General features: G+C 41.2%; 1 protein-coding gene across 1 annotated transcript in view; it reads left to right on the forward strand.

Annotated features, from left to right (window-relative positions):
- Window positions 1-27855, forward strand: part of vegfc (vascular endothelial growth factor c) — a 68414-nt gene that overhangs the window by 27513 nt on the left and 13046 nt on the right. Inside the window, exons 2-5 of the mRNA XM_078282615.1 lie at window positions 307-553; window positions 3319-3509; window positions 14288-14427; window positions 27074-27216. Of these exons, the coding sequence (XP_078138741.1) occupies window positions 307-553; window positions 3319-3509; window positions 14288-14427; window positions 27074-27216 (721 nt within the window). The remainder of the gene's footprint in view (window positions 1-306; window positions 554-3318; window positions 3510-14287; window positions 14428-27073; window positions 27217-27855) is intronic.

Below are 27855 nucleotides of genomic sequence, written 5' to 3' on the forward strand. Positions count from 1 at the left end.
TAACCAGCAATCAAAAGTTTTGTGTTCTCCGAATAAATTTAAAGTAATATTGGAAAAACTGTCCATGTTTCTATGTTTTGGAGTGTTTGTCTGCAGTAACAAAGGAGTATTGTCTTTGTGCCACAAGGTGCCACTTATTTTGGATAGAAAATTAATATGATTAGATGTGAAGCTGTGGTCTGTTATTCAGAAATAATTGAATATGCTTGTTGGCCATGTAATGTGTAAACACAAAGCCATGCAATGACAACATTAGAGATGTTAGTCAAATGATCCGTGATGGTATCTCTTCTCTTTTTTCTGCAGGACTCTCCACCAAAGCCAGACATGGAGCAGAGATTGCGTTCAGCCTCCAGTGTGGATGAGCTGATGAGTCTCGTCTATCCGTCTTACTGGGCTGCCCTTAAGTGCCGCTCTAAACTTTCTGCTGCCTCCGCCGGTACCGCCAGATCTGCCTACCGGCCACCGCCTCAACCACGCCGACTGAGGCCGTTGGCCGATACAGAAGAGCCAACGTTCGCTGCTGCCTACCTCAACTTGGATGTCCTCAAAAGTAAATTCTCTGTTTGTTTTTGTTGGTTTTTCAGATTAGATGAAAATTGAATGATGAGAATATGATGTACATAGGAATAAAACAAATAGAAGGTACTGAAGATCATACAAGTAATTACAAAACAGTCAAAGATATTGGAAAATAATGTAGTAAATGAATAATTAAGTGTTTTCATTGGCAGATTTACAGGTTGAAGCAGATTTGCAAGTGTGAATCACTAGCTATTCACATTATCAGGCGTACAGATGGAAGAATAAAGATACAGAAATGAGACCCAGCGTGCAAATATGCATTGTAAGCTACTTTCAGATGGTAGTAATATATGCACAGAAAGATGGTAACATGTGGACAGAAATGTGTCCAGAAGGAGCAAATGTGCAATGTTAGCATTACAGATGGAAATAGCAAACATACAGGGATGTGTCCAGAAATATATACCAGCTCCTATACCTCATGGACAGGAATATCAATGCACAGGTCATGTGTATTGATTGTTCATTACCACTGCTGTATATCATTTCAGGCTTAGGTAGAAAGTGAGGCTGATAAAAGGCTCACAAAAGCCCCATTAGCCCCATGCCAGCTGTTTCCAAACCCCTTCTTTGAGGACACAGTTTTCATTGTCACCCAAAAAAAATTTTTGCAGGCAGCTAAATTTACCCTATTTTCAACACTAATGACCTACAATGTTTTATCAATAACATAAAAGTGAAGCTAGTATTGATCAAATATGACCAAAGATAGGAAACTGATCATCACAAACGCACCTCGGAGGCTCAAGCGAGCCCTTTGCTGCATGTCATCCTCTCTCTGTCCTCCCTGTCAATCTCTACTGTCCTGTCAATAAAGGCGAAAAAAAAAAAATTGCCTGACGAAGGTCTCACAACCGAAACGTTGCTATTGTTCAAATAAATGTTTTAATTGCAAGTATAGACAGTGTGCGGGGGTCTCTTCGTATGTTCTGCTGGCTTCCCAGTCCTCTCCTACGCACCTGTCTCCTGGTATAGGTGTGCGAAGAACATAGTTTCCTCGAAAGAAAATAATTAACAAAAAACATTTGGCCAAACATTAGAGAACCATTTGTTATTATACAACCCTCCAAAACCTACAGGAGGAGTGCCATCCGTAAAAGCCTGGAGGGGATGCAGATGTCTTAACCAAGTCATTAAGAAAGAGATGCCATTCCAAAGATCACATAACAGGCCAGAATGAAGATCTGGGCCTCGTTACTTGGCCCCGTTACTGCTAATCAACATCCAGCCAACTCCTCCAAACAGGTGGCGTATTGATTTGTCAAACGTGGATTTAGTTATCTTGGATTACTGCGTGCACCCGTTTTGAAATAAAGGGAACATGAGTAGAGAGTCCAAACCATTATCAGAAGCCATATCATTGGTTAGCACAGCACTGTGGCTTAAAGAAACAGTACCTTCTTTAACAAATCAAAGTTAAATATTATAACTGGTAAACAATCCCTTCTGGACTAAACCTGCATCTTTCCAACACCAAAGGATCTTGGCGATCTCACAATGCACATTCTCTTATAAACGTCTGTCTAATTACAATAGCGCCTTGATCGATTGGCACCTCTCTAAGGAAAGGTGCAGCCATGTCTGGAAATGAGTTCATGGAAGTGATAAATTTAAAAAGGCCTGGTCATAATCCAGCTAACTCTGACTAAACCTGCATTTTTGCAGGTTTGAGCTTAAGGAGCTCATGGTCTGGTAACAATTTAGACAACTTTTTAAGCTTGCTTCTAGGACAGAAAACTCCAGGCTTATGTCAAATTGTCAACAAACGTATCCAGGTAACTCTGTTATCCACATACAAGAAACAGGGCCCTGACTGGCAGCCTACATCCAAAACAGTATGTCGTAAAGATTAGAGACAGATTTCAAACAGTAGAGGTTCTCTTTTGTCAATGATGAATGGTAGAAAATGATTTAAGAGCTCCTCTTATTTGGGACAATTTGACACTTGGCAGCAATGCTTGTATGAGAACGCTGTCTAGTGTGATGCCTAAAATTAAGAGTTAAGAGTTAGGGCCAGCTGCTCCTTGGACAGAGGCACTCTCGAGAATATGAACTCTTTAACAATGGAAATGCTACAGGCTAGGGAAATGGGGACAATCCAGCCTCTGATACTTACATCTACTTATACCTAGATATGCAGCAAATGTTTCACATACAGTAATCCATGGATCATGAGGTGGTTTCCACCTAAGAGCCAGTAATCTCTTGGCAGCTGTAAGTCTGTAAGCTAACCATTCTGATCTATCACCAGCTGTTGAATTCAGTTCATAGTCATTTAACAGGAGGACCTTTGGGGGACATGGGAATCCTGATTCGACTCTGGGTTACAGAGAATGGAATTTATTCAAATGAAATGAAAAAGAAATAAAAAATATCTCATAAAACCTTTGATTGCATCCCAAATAGTTAGGCCCTCATCTGCTGAATTACAGTTAAATGATAAAACATCAAGTTTGGGAGAAAAGGTTTTGCAAAAAAAAACAGGCAAAAAGTATGCTTAAAATGCCATCCTTTTGCCTTCTTCACATTGGTATCAACTTACTGAAGACACCTGAATGATCTGAAATCCCAAGACATAGTCTACTCTTCTCCGAGTGAAGAATGACCCATTGCATGCCTATGGAAGTGTGTGTTTTGCTTGTGCATCTGTCTTGCTCTCTGTCTCAAATCCCTGCCTCACTTTCTCTCTCTCTCTCTCTCTCTCTCTCTCTGTGTGTGTGTGTGTGTGTGCAGGTATTGAGTCAGAGTGGAGGAAGACTCAGTGCATGCCCAGGGAAGTGTGTGTCGACGTGGGCAGGGAGTTCGGGGCTCCAACCAACGTCTTCTATAAACCGCCCTGTGTGTCCGTCTTCAGATGTGGAGGATGCTGCCACTCTGAGGACAAACAATGCAGGAATATTTCCACCGGTTACCTCAGCAAAACTGTAAGGATCATTATTTTTTTAATAATCTTTATTTATCCAGGGAAAAGCTGACTGAGCTCCATCCTCTTTCCCAGCAACACAGCTCCACCGGAGCAGGGAGGGGGGGAGCATTACCCACTTCACTTTCTCCACCCAGTATGGGGATTTGAACCGACAACTGACCGGTCACATGTTTGTACCTCTATAGGAACTCATTTTTGTTCCTCCCTGATAGTTAAGGAGCCACACCTGGAGTCAGGTAGAGCCTCATTAACCACCAGGGAGGAACAAAAACCTGCAGGCCCACGAGGACCGGAATTGAGTACCTAACCTCTAGGCCAGTGGGCCAAGGACCCCACTAACTAACCACTAACTATGTCTTGTATGTCTTGTATGTGGCTGACCGGAACAAAAGAATTTCCACATGTGGACAATAAAGGCATTCTATTCTATTCTATTCTATTTTACTCTATTCTTTCACTCCCTAGATGGTTGCACAGTGAGAGAATGTATAAAGATGACAGTTTTGATCAGAGGTTTCACTCCCCCCACTGTTGTTATCACCCCACCTACAGACAGGTGCCCTTTGCTGCATGTCATCCCCTCTCTCTGCCTTGTCTTTCCTGTCTCTCTCCACTGTGACTATCCAATAAAGCAGAAATCCCAAAAAATTATCATAAAAAAAAAAATCTTCTGACGTCATTCCTTTCAACACAATCTTATCAAATCGGGTCTGAGCTCTAATGCGGATCTATTCAGGGGTTGTTGACATGGAAATGATTGGGAACCCCTGCTCTAGGCTTCCATCACCGCTTATTATCTTCAACTCTAATTAATATCGCATGGTACAACTGTGGATATTCGCACACACACAACACAAGCTTCTCCTCTATCTTTGTACATCGACAAATAAAGCTGTAATCAGATTGGAGTAACTTTGAAATAATTAATGATTTGACTTTGAGTGCAGCAACTCAGTGGAAATTTTAATGTGTGATGCCAAAAATAGCAGTGCCGCCGCTATCTCCATTGGGAAACAATAGCTCAGCCAAAACAAAGCCATTGTGGTCGTGCTCATGTGTATTGGCCTTAACTCCTAAATTCCTAAAATGTAAATCTAAATGTTGTGTGTGTGTGTGTGTGTGTGTGTGTGTTTCACCTTGACTTTTAGGGTAAACCCACGGTAGGAGAGAGGGGAGAGTTACTAAGTAGTGTGTGTGTGTGTGTGTATGTGTGTCACCCTGTGCTCTGGGGTTAAACTGCAGTGAATGGGAGAGGAGAGTTACTAGCATGTGGTCTTTTAATTGGCCCGTTATTGTGTGGTCTGACCTAAGCAATCCTCCTGTGTGTGTGTGTGTGTGTGTGTATGTGTGGTCTGAGTTTTACAGCATGTTTCTCTCTCTCTCAGTAAGGGGTCCATTCTGAGGCTGCCCTGTTCAGTGCCAGACCATAAATCCATGCTTGTGCTCAGGGTCTGACTTTACTGGGCTTGTTTCCGATGTGCCGTAAGGTGCTAGGTGTACGATTTTAACATCAGTAAATCTTTATCATATTAATTTTCAGACAAAGTTCTCGTAAACTTGTCATTTCTGGGAATTTTTTGGTGTGAAAATGGTCAAATTTAAAGATATTGACAAGATATGGACACAAAATATCCGCTATTGGCAGCTTTAATACAGTATCGGTATCATTATTGGCTTTTAAAAAACCCATATTGGTCAAACCCTAGCAGAAACTGCTATTTTGATAAACTCTGAGTTAACGACCCATGTTGTATTTTATTCTCTTTCTCTCCCATCTTTTTCTGTGAAGATAGATACAGGATAGATGCAGGATAAGGGACTTCTACCACGGCTACAATTGTGGTATTGAAGGATAAGTCTGGCGATTTTGGACTCCAGAGTTAGCTGTTGGTTGAAACGGCAAACTCCCTTTGCTAGCGTCTTGCTGCTAACAATGAGTCCAAATGTGATTTGTCAAAATATCTCCAAAAGCCATTTGTAGGCTCCACAGGGGAGTTGAGAGTAAACATGAAACTCAATTCAGCCATAACGCACACTTTCACTAATCAGGAAATCACAGAACTATTTTTCTCTGCTGCAGCACAGACTGCTGTGGGGTGAAAGTGCGTTACTGGCAGCGTGATCTAGCTTGTAGTCAGGTCAGGTTGTAAACAATTGTACATGGAGCCGAGTGGAAATGGTGCGGTGCTGCTGCTACAGGTATGTAAGAGAGAAATTAAATATAGGTCCAAAATTGCTGAACTTATCCTTTAATGCAGAATAGAGGCAAGACAGAAAATATGGAGGACTTCTGTGATGTCCTCATAGCCACAAACATATGTTTTTTATCCTGTGGTCCCATGCTATGGACAGTGAAGGCACCTATGTATTTCTCCATTCTATTAGAGAGGCATGCAAAGCGGCCAGGAGTGGTTAAAGAGCAAATATTATACATGTGGTCCACATGCTGAATGTGCGGTAATGTTTGGAATGGCTCCAAACCACTAAGTGTTTTTCACTGTATGTATGTCTAATGAAAGGCGCATGAAGACGAGAACATTTTCGTTGAGCGTATACTGTATTTAACCAAGCACACATGCTCAGTCAGCCTACCCTGAGTAAAATAATGTTAACAAAAGAAATAATGTACTGACCCACTCAAAATGGTCATGAGCCAGGTCATCTTACTCATATACTGTATGTGCACACACCTTTTCCAAGGATGGGTGTTCAGTTACTATAACCCACATTTAAGGGCATACAGTTTCAATCATTTAAAAATAGCTTGAAATGAAAAATGTTTTAAATGATTTGAATGATTTTTTTTACATAAGCTTGCCCAAGCAGAAAGGTAATGGACAAACATCTCCCATAAGATACACTACCAGTCAAAAGTTTGGACACACACATTTGTCTTTATTTTTACTATTTTCCACATTTTATAATAATAGTAAAGACATCCAAACTATGAAATAACACAAATGGAATGATGCAGTGATCAAACAAGTGTTAAACAAATCAAAACTAGCTTATATTTTAGTAGTAGCCACCCTTTGCCTGGAAAGAAATTCATACATAGGCATCAACTTCACTATTTATATTTGTCTAAGAAACTAATTTCAAGCATTTAAGCATAAGCCTTTAGATCAAAATGGCTTTAAGATAATGAAAAACACAGTACATACATAGTACCCAGATGTCAGACTTTCCCACCAGCAAATGAATGCAACATAATAGTTACGGCTAAAAAAAACAATAATGGTGGAAATCCCAGATCCGATTCACCAGACTATATAATGATCCTTAGGCAAAGCTATCTATCCACAGATTTTCAGCTAAATCCATTACTTTTTGAGATATCTTGCAAGCAGACAGACAGGGGTGGAAACATAACTTTCCAAACTGGAGAAAAACATCCTCAGCCCCATGCATCCAACATGGAAGTTGATGACCGCCAAATTTGGGGTTGATGTCTTGGATCAAATGATACTCTAGTATACAGTAAGTGCTACTGCCTGTCGTTGACCCGTGACAGTGTTTTACAACATCTTGGATGTTGCGGACATCATACACATGTTTTCTATAAACAGTTCATAGATGAAGAGATTAGTTGGTATGATGTCTTCCTGCAGCTGGATAAGGAGCTGAGCACAAACTACGGCCAGGGAAACTGCATACCGAAGACATCATGGTGACGTCCTGTATCTAAGCACATCAGAGAAACCACACCAAGACCCATACACAAAGCTATACACACCATTCATCCCCAATACACCAACGAGTGAGAACATGCTACAGAGATGATCTATGAAATCAAGATTAGAAATATTAGCTGGGTCCAAAGGCAAATGATTTGACAGTGAGAATATAAGCTTGATTCATCATTACGGAATCGTTGTACATTTCAAAGATAGAACATTTTGGTGAAAGTCCTGTAACTGCGGGTGAAATGGTTCCTGCTACATTGCCATTCAAAAAAGCGCAAATTTTTGGCCTTATGGTAAAGCTATCGAGGACGACCAAATGTGGTCCGACACACTTTTAGGCCTTCGCAAACATTTATATGAAGTTTGGTTGTTCAAACATTTGGGTGTTAAGGAATTATGTGTGTCTTCACTGTCAACTTCTTTTGTACGTCACGGCCAAACGGTTCCAAGTATCAAATTGTGATTATGCATTCCTTCCTGTTTCCGCGTCATCACTGTCAACTTCATTTGTGCACCATGGCCAAACAGTTTGGATTTTCATAAATCTGGGTAGTAGCCATAATCTTGGAAGTCCGTACATGCTGTGTGCAAATTTTTTGTTAAGAATGTAATTAGGGCAAATAGGGAGAATCTACAATCTCAGTTAGTGGGGATGGGACGCTCTTCTCTGTTGCAGCCCCACTTTGTGATATAGGCTAATTAGACGGGTGTATTTTTACATAAAAATCTTGCCTAACACAGCTTTAAATATAACACACAGACACTGTTGTTGACTGTCCTAATAGTCGTTTAAACTGCCATCAATTTGCGGCTGGTTGGCCATCTCTTAGACCCCCCAAAATGGTCTTCCTTCTGTTCAAATGCTTTGAATCGGATGTATTTTTCCTGCACCTTGGACAACGAGCTGATGAATGATGATAGAATGTATTTTGCAACAGTAGCCTGTTTTTTCATCTGGTTTCTTCATTTCCAGACAACTGTTGTGAATGGACTAGCCCAGGCAGATAGCTTATTGTTTCTGCTCAGCTGGTTTACTCATTCCAATAAGTGTTAACTTAATGAACTGGCAGTGGGAGTTTGAGTTGATAGCTCTGTTGTTTGATCAGCTGTTAGAGCTGATTTCCGCTAGGAGTGGAAGTCTATTGTGGCTAGAGTACATCAAGAATGTGTGTGTGTGTGTGTGTGTGTGTGTATGAGTGCGTCAAACATGCGTAAGCAGCAGACTGTGGAACAGAGGAAGGTAAGGGAGGTGAAGGGGACGAGGAAGAAGATATATGATGCCATAAAGAAGGGAGAGGGGAGAGAAAGACAGAGGAGAGGAGAAAAGATGGAGAGGAGTGGAAGGAAAGGTTTAGAAATTAATAGAGAAATTAATAGAGAGGAGGCAGAGTAGAGGAGCCGAAACAGAGGTAGGTAGAGGATGGAAAGTGGAAGAGGCCAGACACTACATTGAGTGATAGTAGGCTCCATGCTAACACTTTAGCATACGCTATGTTGAGTGATAGTAGGCTCCATGCTAACACTTTAGCATACTCTATGTTGAGTGATAGTAGGCTCCATGCTAACACTTTAGCATACTCTATGTTGAGTGATAGTAGGCTCCATGCTAACACTTTAGCATACTCTATGTTGAGTGATAGTAGGCTCCATGCTAACACTTTAGCATAAGCTATGTTGAGTTATAGTGCGGCTTTTAAAAAACCCATATCGGTCAAGTTTCAGGCAAAGCCCCCAGCTATGCCCCAACCTCTCTCACCCTGAGCAGAAATTATGAAAAATGGCGTTTTCACAATAGACACCACCCAGACAAGTAGCGCTACAATTAAAAAATGCCAAATGAAGAGGTAACATATCCCATTGCAAACTGTTTAGAACATCCCATTGCATTACAGAACTATTATTTACTATTATTACTATACTATAACTATTATTACACAGCAAAAGAAGGAATCAGTAGCTAGCGATGCTGTGTTGTCGGCTAACACAGAGGTCTAGCAGCTCAAGCTGTCGCTAACGCTAACTAGCTTTACCCAATACCCTTTAACCGCTTACGAGCAACAGGTTGCTTGTGAGCATATTGCTTGACAGATATTTATTTATGTGCAGCGAAGGTGTGACACGTGAACGCTTTTAATGTTGCATCAACAAGAAATGTTAGCTAGCTAGCTTGTGTGGCCAAAAGTACATTGCTTACCCATCCAACAACTGTAACTGTGCGCTCACACCAGAAGCGTCATGAGCGCCGCTGGGTGCTCTGGTCGCTGGCTGCTCGCTGCCAGCCCTCAGCAGTCGTTGCTAGGGGGCGGGGCGTTCAAGCAGCGCTGTAGACATCAAGTTCGGTTGTGGCCAATATATCAAGTTTGTAGTAGAGCTATTCGGCAGGCCTGCCGTGAACTGTGACAAGCATGATCAAATAAACAAACTTCCATGTTTTCCTGCAAAATATACCTAGTCTGTATTTCATAAAATAATGCTACCACATGCTTCTGGCATTTGTATTTAAGCTAGTAGCACAGTAAATTTAATTTTACTACTTCTACACTGTACAGTAGGCCTAATCACGCTTACCAGAAATCCCTACTATCTCTGACACCTTCTTCCATGCATCATTTTATTTTGTTTATGTCTCTATAAACGAACAAGGACGGGTCATACAGCTCCAGGAAACCGGAGACCGCAACAATCAGTTTCTCCTCCATTGTCAGTATGGAACAAATACTTGCTAGGAACTTCAGTACATAGGGAGACGTTTACAGCGGGAAGAAAATCAAATCCCGATCTGCAATTGGTTGCTGCTTCAGCTCGTCGCTGCTAATTTGCATAAAGTTCACCTCAGCTCAACTTCAACTTGTCGCTCTGGTCGCTGCTTGTTTAGAAAACTGAGCAGCCATGGAGGTAACAGTGGAGTGACTGGCATTGCTGGACAACATTTGCCCCCGCTGATATATTATGGTCAGTTTGTGCAACGAGACAGTAAAATATTACTGTTTCTTTAAAAGTGCTTTTGTGTGGCTTGTTTTTGTGCTGCATGGAAAATTGGAACAAAGCATAGCTGCTGGGAAAAAAAAACTCATCTCCAAAACGTCAGTTTTCAAGGAATGAATAAAATACAGTCTTATTTTGAGACTGATGCTCTTGCATTTTGGAAATTGTACAATGGTTTTTGAATGGTTCTTGGACCATGGAGTCATGAAACTTCAGCACGTAAAGGACCTTACCTCCAGTTGAGGTAAGAACAAAAATTGAAAGGCCAAGGCTGTAGTTGAGAGGCTTTCATCTGGCAGCAACAACAAGGCTTCGGGTGCTGAGCCACAGTCTTTTTGAGGTTTCACAAGACATTTTTTCACTCTGGTAGTTTTTCCTGAATGCTGTTTTTGGCAGTTATCTGAAAGGATTGGCCCAAGATGAGAGATTTAAATACTTAGTAGGTATTTCAAGTTGCGGCAGACTAGATAATTTACAGTTCATCTGAATTGAAATGACTTTTAGAACATGATTTTTTCTCCCCCCCTGAAATCATTTGTCTTTAATTGTTTTTGCATGATGTTTTTTTTTCTGTATTTTTCTTTTAACATCGTGTTGTGGTTGATTTCGTCATGCTGAAAGTTTTGGTGTGCTGCTTTGTTCCTAAATGCTGTTTTTGGCAGCGCCTTGAAGCAATTGGCAGGTGTTGAGAGGTTTCGACACTTAGCAGGTAATAGAAGTTGTACTAAACTGTATAATTTACTGTTCGACTGACTTTAAGTATCTTTAAGTGTTTCTGCCTGTCTCGTTGTTTAGTGCGTAAGGAAAGGTTGATAGTGTGGGATGATTAGTTTGACACCTGTCCTGTCATGGATTTCCATGCGGTAGACTTTCATGTGGCACATTATTATGCACACCCTCATAAAGATTTAGTTCATTTTTTCTTTTCATACTTCACTTTTACATTAGTACAGTATGTAACACATTGTGGTGTTGTAATTCCCAGTAATGTTATGTTTAATACCTCCCTTTGCTATATTCTTATTTCCTTTCTGTTTTTCTTTTGCTGCTGCAATGTCCCAATTTCCCCTCAGGGATCAATAAAGTTTCATGTTATCTTAATCTGATAGTTTATTGATCTCGGTAGGGGTATAGTCTTTTCTCAGAGATCGGATCGGTTACAGAACAGCATCCTGGAGCTGGTAGGGATTCAGTGTCTTGCTCAGGGGCACTTCAGCAGGGGTAAGGGTTTGAAAAGAACATCTGCAACACAACACTGTTGCTCCCAAAGACAGAACAACGTCTCCATCGCACAGATCTTCATCAGGTTCCACTCCCTATGGAGACACACCTGCTTATATAATTTATGGAAGAGATTAACCTCTTGTTTTCTCATCTTAAAGGAGATTAACAAACACAGGTATCTGAATAATCATCGAGGTGGACATGCAGTCTTACCGATATACCCTACCAGTCAAAAGTTTGGGGACACCACATTTTTCTTTATTTTTACTATTTTCCACATTTTAGAATAACAGTAAATACATCAAACTATGAAATAACACAAATGGAATTATGCAGCGACCAAAAAAGTGTTAAACAAATCAAAACTATCTTATATTTTAGATTATTTAAAGTAGCCGCCGTTTGCCTTGATGGAGAGGCAAAGGCTTTGGAAAGAAACTCATACATTGGCATCAACTTCACTTACATTTGTCTAAGAAACACATGTCAAGCATTTAAGCATAAACCTTTAGATCAAAATGGCTTTAAGAGAATGAAAAACATAGTACATTCAATCAGGTGTGTCCAAACTTTTGACTGGTAGTGTAGATTAGAAGCATCATTAATTAAAGATCCAGCGCAGTGATTGACAACCAGAGGGACAGTTTTTCAAAGGCCGTTTGGCAGGTTGGCCACAGTTCCCATGTTGCTTACATACTACATAATTCATTAACATTATAATTACCAGTGGCAACGAGAGAGGTAATGAATACATAAACTGTGACATAATGGTAATTTAAACTGTCAGATAACAATGCTGTTCTTGATTCATTCATAAGTGTTTAATCACTTATAAGTGTGTAACTTAATAGTGACTAAGAGGTACCTGATATATCAATTAGTTGTTAATCTATGAGTAATTAATGACATAATTACCAAAAGTAAAATACACAAGAGCGACAAAAACAATCAATCAGTCAATCAGATTAAATCAATCAAGATGAATATTGTTACACATAAATGTACGTCAGTCATTCTATACAAAGAGTTACATATTTGCATTGGCCTAAATAGACATTACTTACCATTGGTCATGTAATCACAGCAGCTATGAAACTGGGTTATAAAAAATAATTTTAATATTTATATTCAATTCTTCATATAAGAAGAGACGAGATTCAGTGTCTTGCTCACAGATCCTCTGGTTGAAGGATTGTCTCTTTAACCCGTAAAGACTGTGTGTGTGTGTGTGTGTGTGTGTGTGTGTGTGTGTGTGTTTAGAGGCCATTACCATGGTGACTACTGTGCCAGGTCACAAAGACTGGGGTCAGTTTTAATGATCCTGATTAGAGAGACAGAGAGAGAGAGAGAGAGAGAGAGAGAGAGAGAGAGAGTTCAAGCTATTTAAAAGAGTCTTGAATAGAGAGTCATTGAGACTAATTAGTTTCTATTCATGCTGTTCAACTCCCTCATTGAATGAATGAAGTGGCTCTCAGGGTCTCTGTTCTGTTCTATACAACAGTCTTGTGTAAGCATCTCTATCACTATGTGGGGGCAGTGGAGAGCTCATTTCCAGTGTAGACATAACCGGCCTGCCAATTTTCTTTCAAAATTTGGTCCGAAACCAAACCCCTTAATTTTATCCCTGAAATGTCCTTAATGCCTCCATTACATACACATTAATTATCCATTAAAAATAACATAGCTTTAAAAAAGTAAGGTTAGTATCATGGGTGGTTAAGGGATTTATTCATTTTTTTTTTTTCCCACCTTTATTTATTCTGGGGGAGTTTCACTGACAGCAATGCTCTCTTTTTCAGGAACGCCCAGATCACATTCAAAGCGCTGCTTTTCACTTTTCCCCACCCAGATTTATCCTGTGGGTCCGGGGGATTGAACCGACGACCTTCTGGTCACAAGCTCGCTTCTCTAACCTTTAGGCCACCACTGCCCACATTCATGGGTTGATTTGTGGAGGCACTAGAAATTAAGAGATTTTTCATGCCTTTTGTGTATGGTTTACAGCAGTGGTTCTCAACGTGGGGTCCAGGGACCACCAGGGGTCCTTGAGGGGGTTCCAGGGGGTCCCCAGCAAATTGATGAATTATTAAACTTCACCATTAGTTCATTTACAATTAGTGAACACAATTAGAGAATGTAGAAGAATGACTGTTTTGATCATAGTTTCACTGTTATCTCTCTTCCTACAATACAGATAGTCATGGAATTCTGGACAAAATCATATCTAGCAATAAAAATATTCTCAGATTTGGGGCAGAGAGACAAAATCTCATCAAATGGGGGTTCGTGGCCCTAATGTGGACTAAATTAGGGGTCCTTGATATGAATAAGGTTGAGAATCACTGGTTTACAGGGTTATTAATGAGTTATTAATGGGAAGTTCCTGTCTCCCTGAATTTTACATTATATTAGAAAGTAAGCAGTCAAACATTAAGGGGGTTTTAAGGAGGTTTCGATGGGATAACTCCCTTAACTCATTTTAAGGGGATTTTGCATGAATTAAGGGGTGAATTAATGTAAATATAAGGTTATTTTGAGGGATTTTTGGTTCGTAGAGTTAAAAGTGATGTGAAACTAGTTGGTAATGGCATGGAACAAGATTATTAACATGTGGAACTGGCATATCTTGCATAGCATTGGCAGAGGTATGCGCCATCAACTTTTTAAAATTCTTAAATGTTTCAATTCATATTCATGTTTTTGTTCTATATTTTCATATAGTACTTATTTCCTTGTCAATTCTTTGACTGCTGTTATTTTGCACACCCTGCATACATGCTGTAATTTGTATTGTATGAAGAAGATGTATGGAGTGTTTGGATCAGTGGACTCACCGCTCTCTCTCTCTCTCTCTCTCTCTCTCTCTCTCTCTCTCTCTCAGCTCTTTGAGATCACGGTGCCGATGACCCACGGCACCAAGCCGGTGACCATCAGTGTTGCTAACCACACCCAGTGCAGCTGTCTGTCCAAACTGGACGTCTACAAACAGGTTCACAGCATCATCAGGAGAGCGCTGCCTGAGTAAGCACTCTACTCTCACTATCACTCTCTCTTTCTGTTACACACACACACACACACACACACACACACGCACATCAAGTCATAGAAATATTTAAGCATGCATACACACATACTGTATTTACATGTACATTTTAGGCATTTAGCTGACACTTATTCAAGTCGACTTACAATGAGTATTCACACACACACATTCATACACATATACACACATTTATAGACACATACACAAGTGCACAAATACACATTTATGCACACAAACACGTTCACACACTCTCATAGACTTTCATAAATACTCAAGCATGCACACACACACCTTTAACATGCATACACACACACACACACACACACACACAATTCATGCACACACACAGATGCATAGATAGATACACATTCATACACACTTACACAAGTGCATACATACATATACATACATTTATACATACATGCACACACACACATACACACACACACACACACACACACACACAGACAACTTGCAGGTCTGTCAGCATTGGAACCAGTCTTCATATCGAACCCATAATTTGGATGATGTGTGTGTGTCTGTGTGTAGGTGTGTGTGTGTGTGTGTGTGTGTGTGTGTGTGTGTGTGGACATGTGAAGCATGCTGTGATTTATGGTGCATCCACAACACTCTTTGACAGTCAGGATCCCATGAGGAAGTTGTTCACGATGTATTTTTTTGGCTCACATCCTCTAAAAACAGAAGGATGCCCATGTGCAATCATTCTTCGGAAAAGAAGGTGAGACTGATATATTTGCTGATATATGGGGTCAATCATGTCCTTTTATTAAAAATATTAAAAAACAGATCTGGTCCAGTCAGTGTGTTCAACCTCTGATATGATGGATATGATGCAGTTTGATTAGGCTACATATATATTGTAGAATTGATCAATACTACACTGGCTGTCTATGGGAAGACCTTAACCTGAATTGACTCTAATGAGACATTTTGATCAGATTCCACACAAATATGCATCAGTATGTTTTAGAATTATTATCATCCTGGTTTTCAATGGAGAGTTTTAGTGTCCCATGATGATCTAAACAGCTTCAACCCAAAAATATCAGTATCAATATCAGCCAACAAAAACCTATATTATAACGAGACTAAAACATATATTATTTATTTATTATTATTTATTTATATATTTTTTTTTATATAAGTGGTGAAGCTGAGCAGACAATTCAAGAAATGGACATACTAAAGGTAGAAAATCCAGCTCCTGACTTTTAGTTATTGAAAAACGTTCTGAGGGCACCTTGTGTCGTGATTGGTCCTAAAAGACAGCCAATCACAAAGAAGAGGAGGCGGGATGAGAAAGCAGTTATTTTTCTTTAGCAAAGCCACGATAAAGAAACAAGGTACGTTTTTGGAATCTTTTCATTTTCAAACGTGCAGAAGTGTCCTGTTTTAGCGTGTGTTACATTTTATGATGTTTTCTTTCTATCTGTACTGTCTGCTTTCTTTAATAGCTGTTCTCTGTAGCCTACATTAGCTTTTTGATCTTAGCAAGCTAGCGTTAAACGTCCCATATCGTGTAAAACAGGATTTCCCTGCCTCTTTGATTATAAAGGAGTTGGATGTGCTATCTAAACATGGTGGAAGTATCAAAACGCATGTTAGCCAATTAGATCCACACAATCCATATTAGAAAAGCGAGCTTCAAAATGAGCTATTTGGACTTCCGTAACTTTGTGGCGTCACAAAGGTTCGCTCATTATCATTTTTGTAAGAAATAATAGACTAACAAAGTGTTTTTTTCAAAGCGGTTGAGCGGTTGTCATTGTTTATTACCGGAGAGTTTTCCCTACCTGTAGCTGCCTGTTCTGCCGGGTCTGTGGTGTCTCACGTTTCAGTCTTGAAACGGTTAGCCAATCAGAACAGAGGGTCGTTAATATTAATGAGCCTTAAAGACACAGCAACAGAAACAGCCTGTTCTTGTCACAACTCCAGTTCCATCCACCAGAGGGCGCCAAACTGGACTTCCAACTACCAGCCTGATCTCCACCTGCACACCTGATTCCATTCTTCTCATCAGTCTACACACCTGATCCTCATCACTCCCCTACATATATATATATATATATATATACCTGTTGCCCCAGTTACTCAGTGCTTGCAATTCGAGTCTCTCGTGTACATAGCTGTTATCTGTTGTTTGCCAGTATAGTAAGTTTATCTGCTTCTCTGTATCCTGTACCTGCCTGCCTGCCTGCTTGCTGGAATAAATCAGCATTGTTCACTCCTACTACCTGTCTCCGCTTCTGCTCTTGGGTCCTGGTTACTTGCCTGACAGAATTGCAAGCCATGACAGGCCCAGCAGAAGCTGATGCCATCCAAGGCGCCCTTCAATACCAAGGAGCAGCTATCGGTCGTCATGAGCATCAATTATCGGAGATTCACACTACTCTGCTCCACATCACTTCTACCCTGCAGCAGTTAACCCCCAACTCCTCTGCCTCTCTACTTGCTGAAGGCTCAGCTGTTTCTGCCTCCCATCGTCACCAGTCTGGCCACCAGGAACCGCGCTTGCCAAACCCCGAGAGATATTGTGGTGATTCCGGTACGTGCAGGTCATTCCTTGCTCAGTGCTCATTAATATTTGAACTACAACCATCATGTTTCGCCACTGAACGTTCCCGGATAGCCTATGTTATTACCTTGCTAACTGGTAAGGCTTTGGCCTGGGCAACTGCAGTGTGGGAGCAGCAAACTGAACTGTGCTTTAATTATGCTCTGTTTTCTGCTGAAATGAGAAAAGTGTTTGATCAGCCACTGGTGGGAAAAGAAGCTTCTAAGAGACTGGTTGGTCTTCGTCAAGGGTTCAGATCTGTTGCTGATTACTCCATTGAGTTTCGTACTCTAGCCGCCAAGAGCGGGTGGTGTGAGACCACTCTCTACAATGTCTTTCAGAATGGATTGTCAGACCTAATGAAAGATGAACTTGCCTCCCGAGAGTTGCCTGAGGACTTAGACTCCCTGATTGCCATGGTCATACGTATTGACAACCGACTCAGGGAGAGACGCAAACCTAATTATTCACCCTCCCTCCAGTCCAGCCCCTCACCTCGCAGAGATGAAAGTTCCAGCCGCCAGTCGTCCGTCCTTCCATCACTTCCCAGTCCATTGCCCCAGAGAACACAGAGGTGGAGCCCATGCAACTTGGCCGTACCAAATTGAGTCCTACTGAAAGGCAGAGGCGTATCCGTGAAAACTGTTGTTTATATTGTGGTGCCAAGAGACTGAACTCTCGTCAAGCCAGGTGGGCTCTGTTTTTCAATCGTTTTAATTGAATACTGTCTTATCGTCCTGGCTCCCGTAATACAAAGCCTGATGCACTGTCCCGCCAGTTCTCTCCTGACTCTGCTCCCCAGCAACCTGAACCCATCTTGCCAGACTCCTGTGTAGTGGGAGCCCTAACCTGGGGAATTGAAGCTGAGGTCCAGGATACTCTACGCCACCATCCAGACCCAGGTAATGGACCTCCCAATCGTCTGTTTGTTCCTGATTCTCTTCATTCCAGGGTGCTCCAGTGGGCTCACTCCTCTAATCTGGCCTGTCACCCTGGCACTCGTTGAACCTTGGCTCTCCTTCGGCAGCGTTTCTGGTGGCCCTCCATGCGGGATGATGCCCAGTCGTTTGTTTCCGCCTGTCCCACTTGTGGGACCATAAGACGTCCCGGCAGCCCTCCTCTGGTCTCCTTCAGCCTCTTCCGGTTCCTCGCCGACCCTGGTCCCACATATCCCGCGACTTTGTCACTGGACTACCTCCCTCAAATGGTAACACTACCATTCTCACTATAGTTGATCGCTTCTCCAAGTATGCCCATTTTGTTGCATTGCCCAAACTGCCCAGAGCCAAGGGTACTGCTCAGCTGGTCATACAACATGTTTTCCGTCATCATGGTCTCCCTAAAGACATTGTTTCAGATCGTGGTCCCCAGTTCATCTCCCAATTCTGGAAAGCATTCTGTCAACTTATCGGTGCCACTGCTAGCCTTTCCTCTGGATTCCACCCCCAGACCAACGGCCAGACAGAGAGAGCCAACCAGGACCTGGAAACTTCCCTGCGATGTCTGGTCTCCTCCAATCCTACTGCTTGGAGCAGTAAGTTGGTCTGGGTAGAATATGCCCACAACACTCTTCCATCATCATCTACAGGTCTGTCACCTTTTCAGTGCTCCCATGGTTTTCAGCCACTTCTATTCCCAGTACAAGAAAGAAGTTTCTGTTCCATCTGCTCAAGCCTTCGTCCGTCGGTGCCGAGTCACCTGGAGGAAAGCCCGCTCTGCACTGCTCCGCTCTTCTGCCAGGTACAAGCGCCAAGTTGATCGCCACCGCATCCCTGCGCCTAGATACTTTCCCGGTCAGAGGGTTTGGTTGTCTACTCGTGATGTTCCTCTCAGAGTCTTGTCCCGTAAGTTGGCCCCTAAGTTCATTGGTCCTTTTCCCATCTCTAAAATCATCAACCAGTCTGCTGTCCGCCTTAAGTTACCCCGCACCATGCGCATTCATCCTGCTTTCCATGTATCCCGAGTGAAACCTGTTCATAGGTCACCCCTGGTTCCTCCTCCTCCCCCTCCTTCTCCTCCCAGGATTGTTGATGGTTCGGCTGCCTACTCGGTCCGCAAGCTGCTGGGTGTCCGACGCCGGGGCAGGGGATTCCAGTACCTGGTGGACTGGGAGGGATATGGCCCAGAGGAATGCAGCTGGGTTCCTGCTTGTGACATCCTCGACCCTCAACTCATCGGGGACTTCCACCGGCAACATCCTGACGAGAGGGTCGTCAGGAGTCGACCCTAGAGGGGGAGGTTCTGTCACAACTCCAGTTCCATCCACCAGAGGGCGCCAAACTGGACTTCCAACTACCAGCCTGATCTCCACCTGCACACCTGATTCCATTCTTCTCATCAGTCTACACACCTGATCCTCATCACTCCCCTACATACATATATATATATATATATATATATATATATATATATGTATGTATGTGTGTGTGTGTGTATATGTATATATATATATATACCTGTTGCCCCAGTTACTCAGTGCTTGCAATTCAAGTCTGTCTCGTGTACATAGCTGTTATCTGTTGTTGTCAGTATAGTAAGTTTATCTGCTTCTCTGTATCCTGTACCTGTCTGCCTGCCTGCTTGCTGGAATAAATCAGCATTGTTCACTCCTACTACCTGTCTCCGCTTCTGCTCTTGGGTCCTGGTTGCTTGCCTGACAGTTCTTGGTAAGGCTCAGAGAGATGCTGGAAAATTAACGTGTAAAAATGGATTGAGAGTGTTTTTGGTACATGACACCACACACACAGCTTTTAATGGACCTCAAGACATAAAATAAAACACTGGAAAGTGTAGAATATGGGACCTTTAATAAATAACTGCTTTCTCATCCCTTTTTAGCGCTGAAGTCAAATTGAACGGCCTGCCTCATCTTCTTTGTGATTGGCTGTCTTTTAGAACCAACACGACACAAGGTGCCCTCGGAACGTTTTTCAACAACTGAAAGTCACATGAGCGAAAATCCCTGTCTACATTGTGACGTTGTAAACCCACTAATTGATGTGCACAGTTCTCCTGAGGCGCACTTGCAATTTATAGAAGGAAAGGAAGCCACTCTGCCTGCTCAGCTCTTTTTTTCCCCACTTCTATTCATTTTTATAAATCAGGTGTATGAGCAATATAATAAACGATGTTAAGATCCTGGTGAAGATGAAATCAAAGTACACAAATGAAGACTCTGAAAACGGTTCTGTGTGTGTGTGTTGGGGGGGGGGGGGGGGGGGGGGGGGTACACTACTGGAGAGTAATGACCTGTTCAATTTGGAATGTGCACTTATATATGCCATAGACTTCCACTATAAATCTAAACCAAGAATAGACATGGGGAGCTAGTTAGAGAGAGAGGGAGGGGGGGGGGGGGGGGGGGGGGGGGGGTAGAGTGAAAAACATGAGGAGAGAGAGTATTAGTATGAATGTAACCTACAACATGTGTAACATGATACTCTGCTGTAATACGACTGATGTTCTGTTAATGGGGAATGGAAATCAGGAAAATCCAAACTGACCGCTTAACCAAATTCTCTATTCTATTCTATTGCACTCAATAGTATTCTACTCCATTCTATGCTACTCTTTTTTTTATTCTATTTTACTCAGTTCTATCCTATTTTATTCTACTCCACTCTACTCTATTTTACTCTACTCAAGTATGTTCTACTCTGTCTATTCGACTCTATTCTGTTCTATCCTACTCTATTCTATTATATTCCCCTCCACTTTATTCCACTCTCCTTCATTCTATTCTATTCTATTCCATTCTACTCTATTCTATTCTACCAGGTACTGACCAGGTAGGTTTAGTTTTTTCTATCCAGATGTTGTAGTGGGTCATAAAATCCACTTCATTGACTTTTATTGACCTCAATGATGTGGAGTATGTGTGTGTGTGTGTGTGTGTGAGTGTGCGTAGGACTACTGGTGCAGGTTGAAGAAACATCTTCAAATAGAATATTTTAAGTACTTGAGTTGCACTTGACAAAGCCAGCCAAGTATTTGAAACTGTACTCGCGCGGGCGCACACACACACACACACACACAGAGCAATGGTGTTAATCAAAGCAAAACATGCCGGATCAGGGCTAGAAAAGGAAACGTATTGTAGGGATTTCACACATACAAATCATCATCCAGTATGTAAGAACACACACACACACACACACACACACACACACTCATGCGTCAGCATGGAGCGCACGTATGTTTCATATTAGGTGAAGTGAGAGAACGAGCCAGACTAGAACAGAGTCTCTGCCTTCTACCAAGAACATCTCTTTCTCTCTTTCTCTATCTTTCTCTCTCTTTTTCCCCCTCTTCCTCTCTCACCACCCCCCATCGGTGTGTATATGTGTGTGTGTATCCGTGCCACTCCGACTATAATTGAAACCACATTGTCAGCCTTTTCATCGGCAAACTCTTTCACAACCACTTCAAACAATTTGTCTGTCTGCAAACACACCGCCTTCTGTCTGTCTCTTCGTCCACGTGAACAGTTCCCAAAATGTTACGGATTATGCCGACGTCTGTGTTCGCACTGTGGTGTTTTAAAAAATTGACTATGTGTGTACAGTACATTCAGAGGAAGTATATTTTTCTTGGTGGTTTGTGGAAATCCAAACAAGGTATTCAGTTTCCGGAGCAATTCGGCATCAGGGAGCATGCACGACCAGTTTATTTGATAAATATGGATAATCAATGTTTTAGGTATTAATGGGGCAGGTATGCCTGCCCCGACAGAAAAAACACATGAATTTCCAATGTGATAACATGTTTTTCCACGTGTGCACACGTGGAAAAACATGTTATCACATGTAAACATGAATATCACATGTTATAACATGTGGAGGACCTGAAAATGTTCCAGAACCACATGTGGAGCGCTTGAAAATGTTTCAAAACCACACATTTCACATGTGCAAAGCACATGTTCCACATATTGTTTCATGTTGTTCATGTGTTTCACATGGGATTTTTCCACATGTGCAAAGCACATATTGCCCATGTGATGTCATGTGTTTCACATGGGATTTTCCACATGTGAAATTCATGTGTTTTTTCTGTAAGGGAGAGAATATTGGACAGAAAGTGGATCTTAATGAAGAATAGCAATATATAGTGTCTAAGCAGATAATAAGTTGTTGATGAAGCCATATAAAGGTTTGATAGACTAACCATAATTACGGCCCCAGCAGTGGTTCTCAATGTGGGGTCCGGGGACCACCAGGAGTCCTTGAGGGGGTTCCAGGGGGTCCGCAGGAAATTGATGAATTGTTAAACTTCACCATTATTTCATTTACAAGAAGTTAACACAATTAGAGAATGTTGAAGAATGACTATTTTGATCATAGTTTCACTGTTATCTCTCTTCCTACAATACAGATAGTCACAAAATTCTGGACAAAAACATATCTGTCTCTATATATATATCTATGTATACATATAGTCTATATCGGTAAAACTGCATGTCCACCTCAATGATTATTCAGATACCTATTCTATGTGTGGCTCTTTAATCACCATGTAGGACCAAAAGTCTGCAGGACACGAATTTAAGTTAGCCAACTTTAGCCAATGGTTAAGCAACTAAAACAACTTCTCTGGAAAAGGTCTGGAAAAGGCTTTGGTCATGATTAAATAAGAAAAACTTTAGCTGAAAATTAGACTCTCAGTAGAAATTTCTTTCAACTAGGAATTGAACCCCAGTCACTGGCATTAAAGGCAAACACATACGCACATCCACCACTCTGACCACAACATCCTTACTTTCCAACGCGCTACTTCAATGTGAGACTGCTTCCTGTTTATAGTTGTGCCTCCTTCACGTAACCGCTTCGTGCTAGGAAAATGGAATTTTATCACTTAACATTCCATATAAAGTCAATAAATTTTTTTAACAAGAGGTTATGGTCTCAGTAGCTAATTTCACTTTTCAATTTCAATTTCACTTCTTCTAATGTGTATGGCGATTTTCAAAATAATTGTGTCATTAACGGGATATAACGGTTATAAAACGGGGTTGTTTTCCTAGTAATTGACAGGTCGCCTGTCCAGTGATCGGCAGGTCGCCGATTACAAGTCAATAGCAGGTGGCGCTGCGTCACTACGGACGACCCTCGGCGTCGCTCTGGCTGCACTGGCTCCAAAAAATGTCAACATGGCAGCGATCGTAAACCCAATCTTTTGGCTTCAAAACGGCCCTTCAGAAACCTATCGGTGACATCACACTCACTACGTCCATCTTTTTTTTTACAGTCTATGTTGTTAACAAGTTGTGTTCATTTCACGTTTTTGTGTGAAATCAGGTTGCTTCTATGGCAACAAAGCATGCCACTTGGGGTGGAAACGTTCCTGGATTCCTTGGATTGAAGCTGCCAATAGCTGGTATTTTGTGTCCAATTTTAATATCTAAAAAAACTATAAGCATTCGGTGTTTCCTCCAGAGTTTTATGCTTGCCAGGGTGGAAAAGCCTTTGAAACAACACTTAGACCATGGGACACTAAAACTCTCCTTTGAAACCCAGGCTAATAATAATAAAACATAACATGTAAACATGATTAAAATGTGGCAAAATAATCAATTTAGGTTAAGGGCTTCCCATAGACAACCAGTGTAGTATTGATTCTACAATAAATATGTAATCAAACTACATTTTATTCATCATATCCAAGATATCTGATACTGGCCGATATCCAAACGCCAGTATTGGCCTGATATATCAGCAAACTTATATCAGCCCAACCCTAGAGTAAAATAGTAAAATATTAGCAGTAGGAGTACTGCAAATATTTTATTACCCTTGTTACCCTGTAATTAATCCAATGGGCTAAAGGGGACATGAAGGAGTGAATGGGTGAGTTGAGAAGAGAAGAGGTAAGAAGGGGAAAGTAAGGGAGAATAGTCAAATAGGGAAGAAATGAGAAGAAAGGGAGATATACTGAGAAGCTGAAGGAAGAGGATGGAAAAGAATTAAAGAGGCGTGGAGGGAAGGATGGAGAGAAAACAGGAACAATTTAACTAGAGAAAACAAATACCAAGGACATTCTCTCTAAAGATAGCAAGTACCAGACATGTTCTAGCCAAAGAGAGATATCACTCTGACTCTCTCTTCCACCCCCACCTCACTGAGGTTAACCAAAGAGCACTGGCGCTGATGGAGATGTTTATTTGTCTGCAAATCTGCTTCCTTCCAGTCTCCTCATCAGCATCCTAAACCTCTCTTGACCCAATTAACACTAAAACTTTATCCAAATGGCTGGAATTTTGGCATATGCGTAGATTTCTCTTGTTTCCTATCTCACTGTCTCATTTATTTTCTGTCTTCCTCTCTATTTATCTGCTGCTTGGAGTTTTTGTTCTATAAATATTTCTTGGAGGCAGAGCTGCTCTGGAGGCAGACATAATCTCATTGGTTAAACCTCAGTGGGCGGAGCCAAAGAACCACTGACTCTAATATCATTTGCCATCAAAACTTTGAAACCAAGTTATATCCATTTAATTCATTAACTTGAATTGAAGTTGAGCATTGACTGGGAAAGACTTGACAAACAGTTGCATTTGGGAAATACACACTTGACGACTAGTTGAATTTGGAGAATATACATTTGACAAGAAGTTTGATTAGGAGAATACACACTTGACGACCTGTTCCGCAATCCGTGTTTCCGTGATTGTCGAATTTACCACAAAAAACAGACTCTTCTGTGAAATTGTGGTTCATCCATGGAAAAATTAACGAGTCATGGAATCATTCAGAATTCACTCCAACAAAACATGAATTACCCAAAAATTTTCACTAGAGACCACTAGGCTATTGACATAATAGGTTCTGTAGGCCTACCGCGGATGCCTGATACAATGGAGCCACATACAACTCTGACAAATCCAAATTGGGGAAAACTAGAAGTGCTTTGTGAAGCAAACTGTGACAAAAGTCTTTAAAATGCTATGTAAATGCTGGTCAGGGCGACTGGTCTGAAGTCATTTAGTGAGGAAGCCTCAGCCTTTTTAGGTACTGGGATAATAGTGGACAGTTTCCAGGACTGGGGTACAACATGTTCATCAAGCAGATATTGAAATAATTTAGTGAAAACAGATTTAAGTTGGAAGATACAGCTCTTGAGTACCCTCCCTCTCAGGCCATCAGGACCTGGGGCCTTATTTGGCTTGAATCTTGCCAGGATTGAGGCAACCTCACACTCATTAATTTTGACAGAATTATAGTCACAAATAGCACTGCATACTCTGTCACAAGAAATATCAAAGTGTCCAGGGTCAAATCTGCTCTAATCCTGATTCAGGTCATTGGCAAAAGATGAAGGATTACCGGGAAATCGCAGAATATTACTTCCAAGCTGCAGAATTACCACAGAATTTGGTAGTTTTGTCCATGGAGTCCTGGAGGGACTAACTAATGCGAGATAGATGCAGTGTAAATATATGAAGGAGGACTTCTACAATACACACCAGTGTATACAGTACCAGTGTAGGATAGATGCAGTATAAATACATGAAGGGCTACTACTGTAAGCATTTTTTTCCCAGTGAATTCAGGCAGCAGAAATCCCAGAGATATTTAGCAAAGATATTCCACTGATATTTCCCTCTCCTCCCAGGCTGCCTGAAGTAGAAAAGAAAACCTCCTTTGATCAAGGTGTTTATTTGTCTACAGTCCTTCAGCTTCCTTATCGTCAGAGGCTTAATCCTGAGCTACACAGTCAGACATACACACACACACACATCTGAGAAATGCCGTCTCTTGAACCAATTAAGCGGCCAGTTTCTATCCCAGCCAACTTTTGAAGATCAGACAGAAAGAGATGAGGAATTTCTGGCTAGTTTGACCAGTTTTAGTGATATTTAGACTGCCCTGCAAACATTTTGAAGATTGGGATGGATTAATGTTTCAGATTATATTAGATGAAACTTTAGTGATGGGGAAATTGGGCAGTTGTTGCCGCACATAGTAATAAAATACAGCAAATAATAGGATATAAGAATAGAGCTAACAGGGGTTATATAAACAACTGACAATTCCAACACTCAGACATACTAAGTAGAAATGCATGAATGAAAATGTGCAAAAAAGTCTGGATTCCAGCATACAGAATGGGTAAAATAGCAGCAGTAGTATCAGTAGCAGCAGAACTTACTGAGACAGAAAGACAATGTGAGATTTGTGCATTGTGAACAAAGTCGATAATTATTAAAAGGGAAATACCACTCAATTAAAAAAATTACAAATGTACTCCCGGTGGTCTATTTGAGTATATTTAGTGTATAACATTAACAACTGTCTCCCATAACCAGAAATGAGTGAGAATAGTACGAATAGGGAATCTGCCACTTGCTGCCACGGATTGCTAATATACTAATGCTGACTAGAGGAGCTAGCAAGAGAAGCACAATCTTTGATAATGCTACGTTAGCCTTGTTTGCTAACGTCAGCTTTCAGCTGAGTTTTGACAGTTTGCTAAGCACTCGTGCAACAGACTCATCTGCACAGTTAGGGTTAGTGTGACACACTTTACGGCTTTAATGCCCAGACGTGTTAACCCTTAAAATTCCATAATCGTCATTTTAGCCTTTTAGCAAACAGTTCTGTGGTGCAGCCCATGGATACTAGCTACTAGTTTTTTGATGGAAGCATGTAAATTACTTTAGCTTGTAATAAAAGCATTTTAAGTCAATATTGCATCTTAAATGATTAATGTCTTTGGTAAGGAGCTGTGTAATAAGCAGGATAATGTAGGGTACAGGGAGCCACTTCATGTCGAGGTCTTGATTCACCCTGTCGGGTCTTACTTTGCAATAATGATCTTCTCGCTGTACATGCTTTGAAACACACGCACACACACACACACACACACACACACTTGTTCACTGGTATTTACAATCCTACAATCAGGTTAGACCAATATACGTATCAGCCCCATATTGGCCTTTTTATTAAAACCCCATATCAGTTGCGTCCTCATGTAGCCTACACACACTCTAATCTCTCTCTCTGTCTCTCTCTCTCTCTCTCCCTCTCTCTCTCTCTCTCTCTCTGTTTAAGGTGTCCAGTAGCCAATAGGACTTGTCCTCATGGTCAGGCTTGGAACAGCAGGTTGTGTCGATGTGTTACCATGTTGGCCAGCATGCAACACAACCACCCTCTACCACCTCCACCCCCTCCCAGACCCTCCCCACAGTACATCGGTGAGTACACAGACACACACACACACACACACACACACACACACACACACACACACACACACACTTAAGGTAGTTAGACATTTTGAATGCATTTTCCTTTTCTCAAATGTTCTCAAAATGGCTCTAAATTTACCAGGTCCCTTCAATACATCTTAAAGGGATTTTAGGGAGATTATAAAGTGGATTCAGAAAACAATACAGTGGAGACAATGCCTGTGTTTTCACTGGTGCTTAAACATGAATGAATGAATGAATGAATGAATAAATGAATATATGAGTGAGTTACATTTGGATCCATGAGGTGCTTTGCATCTAAAAAAAATAGGTAAATTACATCACAATTAGTATTAATTACTGGAGCTGATAGTAGGCCTAGGTCTAACAGCAGGGAAATAACCAACAACTGCCAAAAAAATGAAATAAAAAATAAAACAAACAGAATCCTGGATAGGTGTAATTCAAGGAAGGAAAATATAAATTTAATGTGGCAACACTGTGGAATGAATTCAGCTATTGTTGACATAGCATTGGTTACACACAGACACACACACACACACACACACACACTGAGAAGCTCCTGTGAGCTCTACAAGCTGCTCGATTGTTGCTGATATGATCATCTTAATTGTTTTGCTCAAT

Source organism: Centroberyx gerrardi, chromosome 3 (genome assembly GCF_048128805.1).
Source record: "Centroberyx gerrardi isolate f3 chromosome 3, fCenGer3.hap1.cur.20231027, whole genome shotgun sequence".
NCBI classification, from domain to species: domain Eukaryota; kingdom Metazoa; phylum Chordata; class Actinopteri; order Beryciformes; family Berycidae; genus Centroberyx; species Centroberyx gerrardi.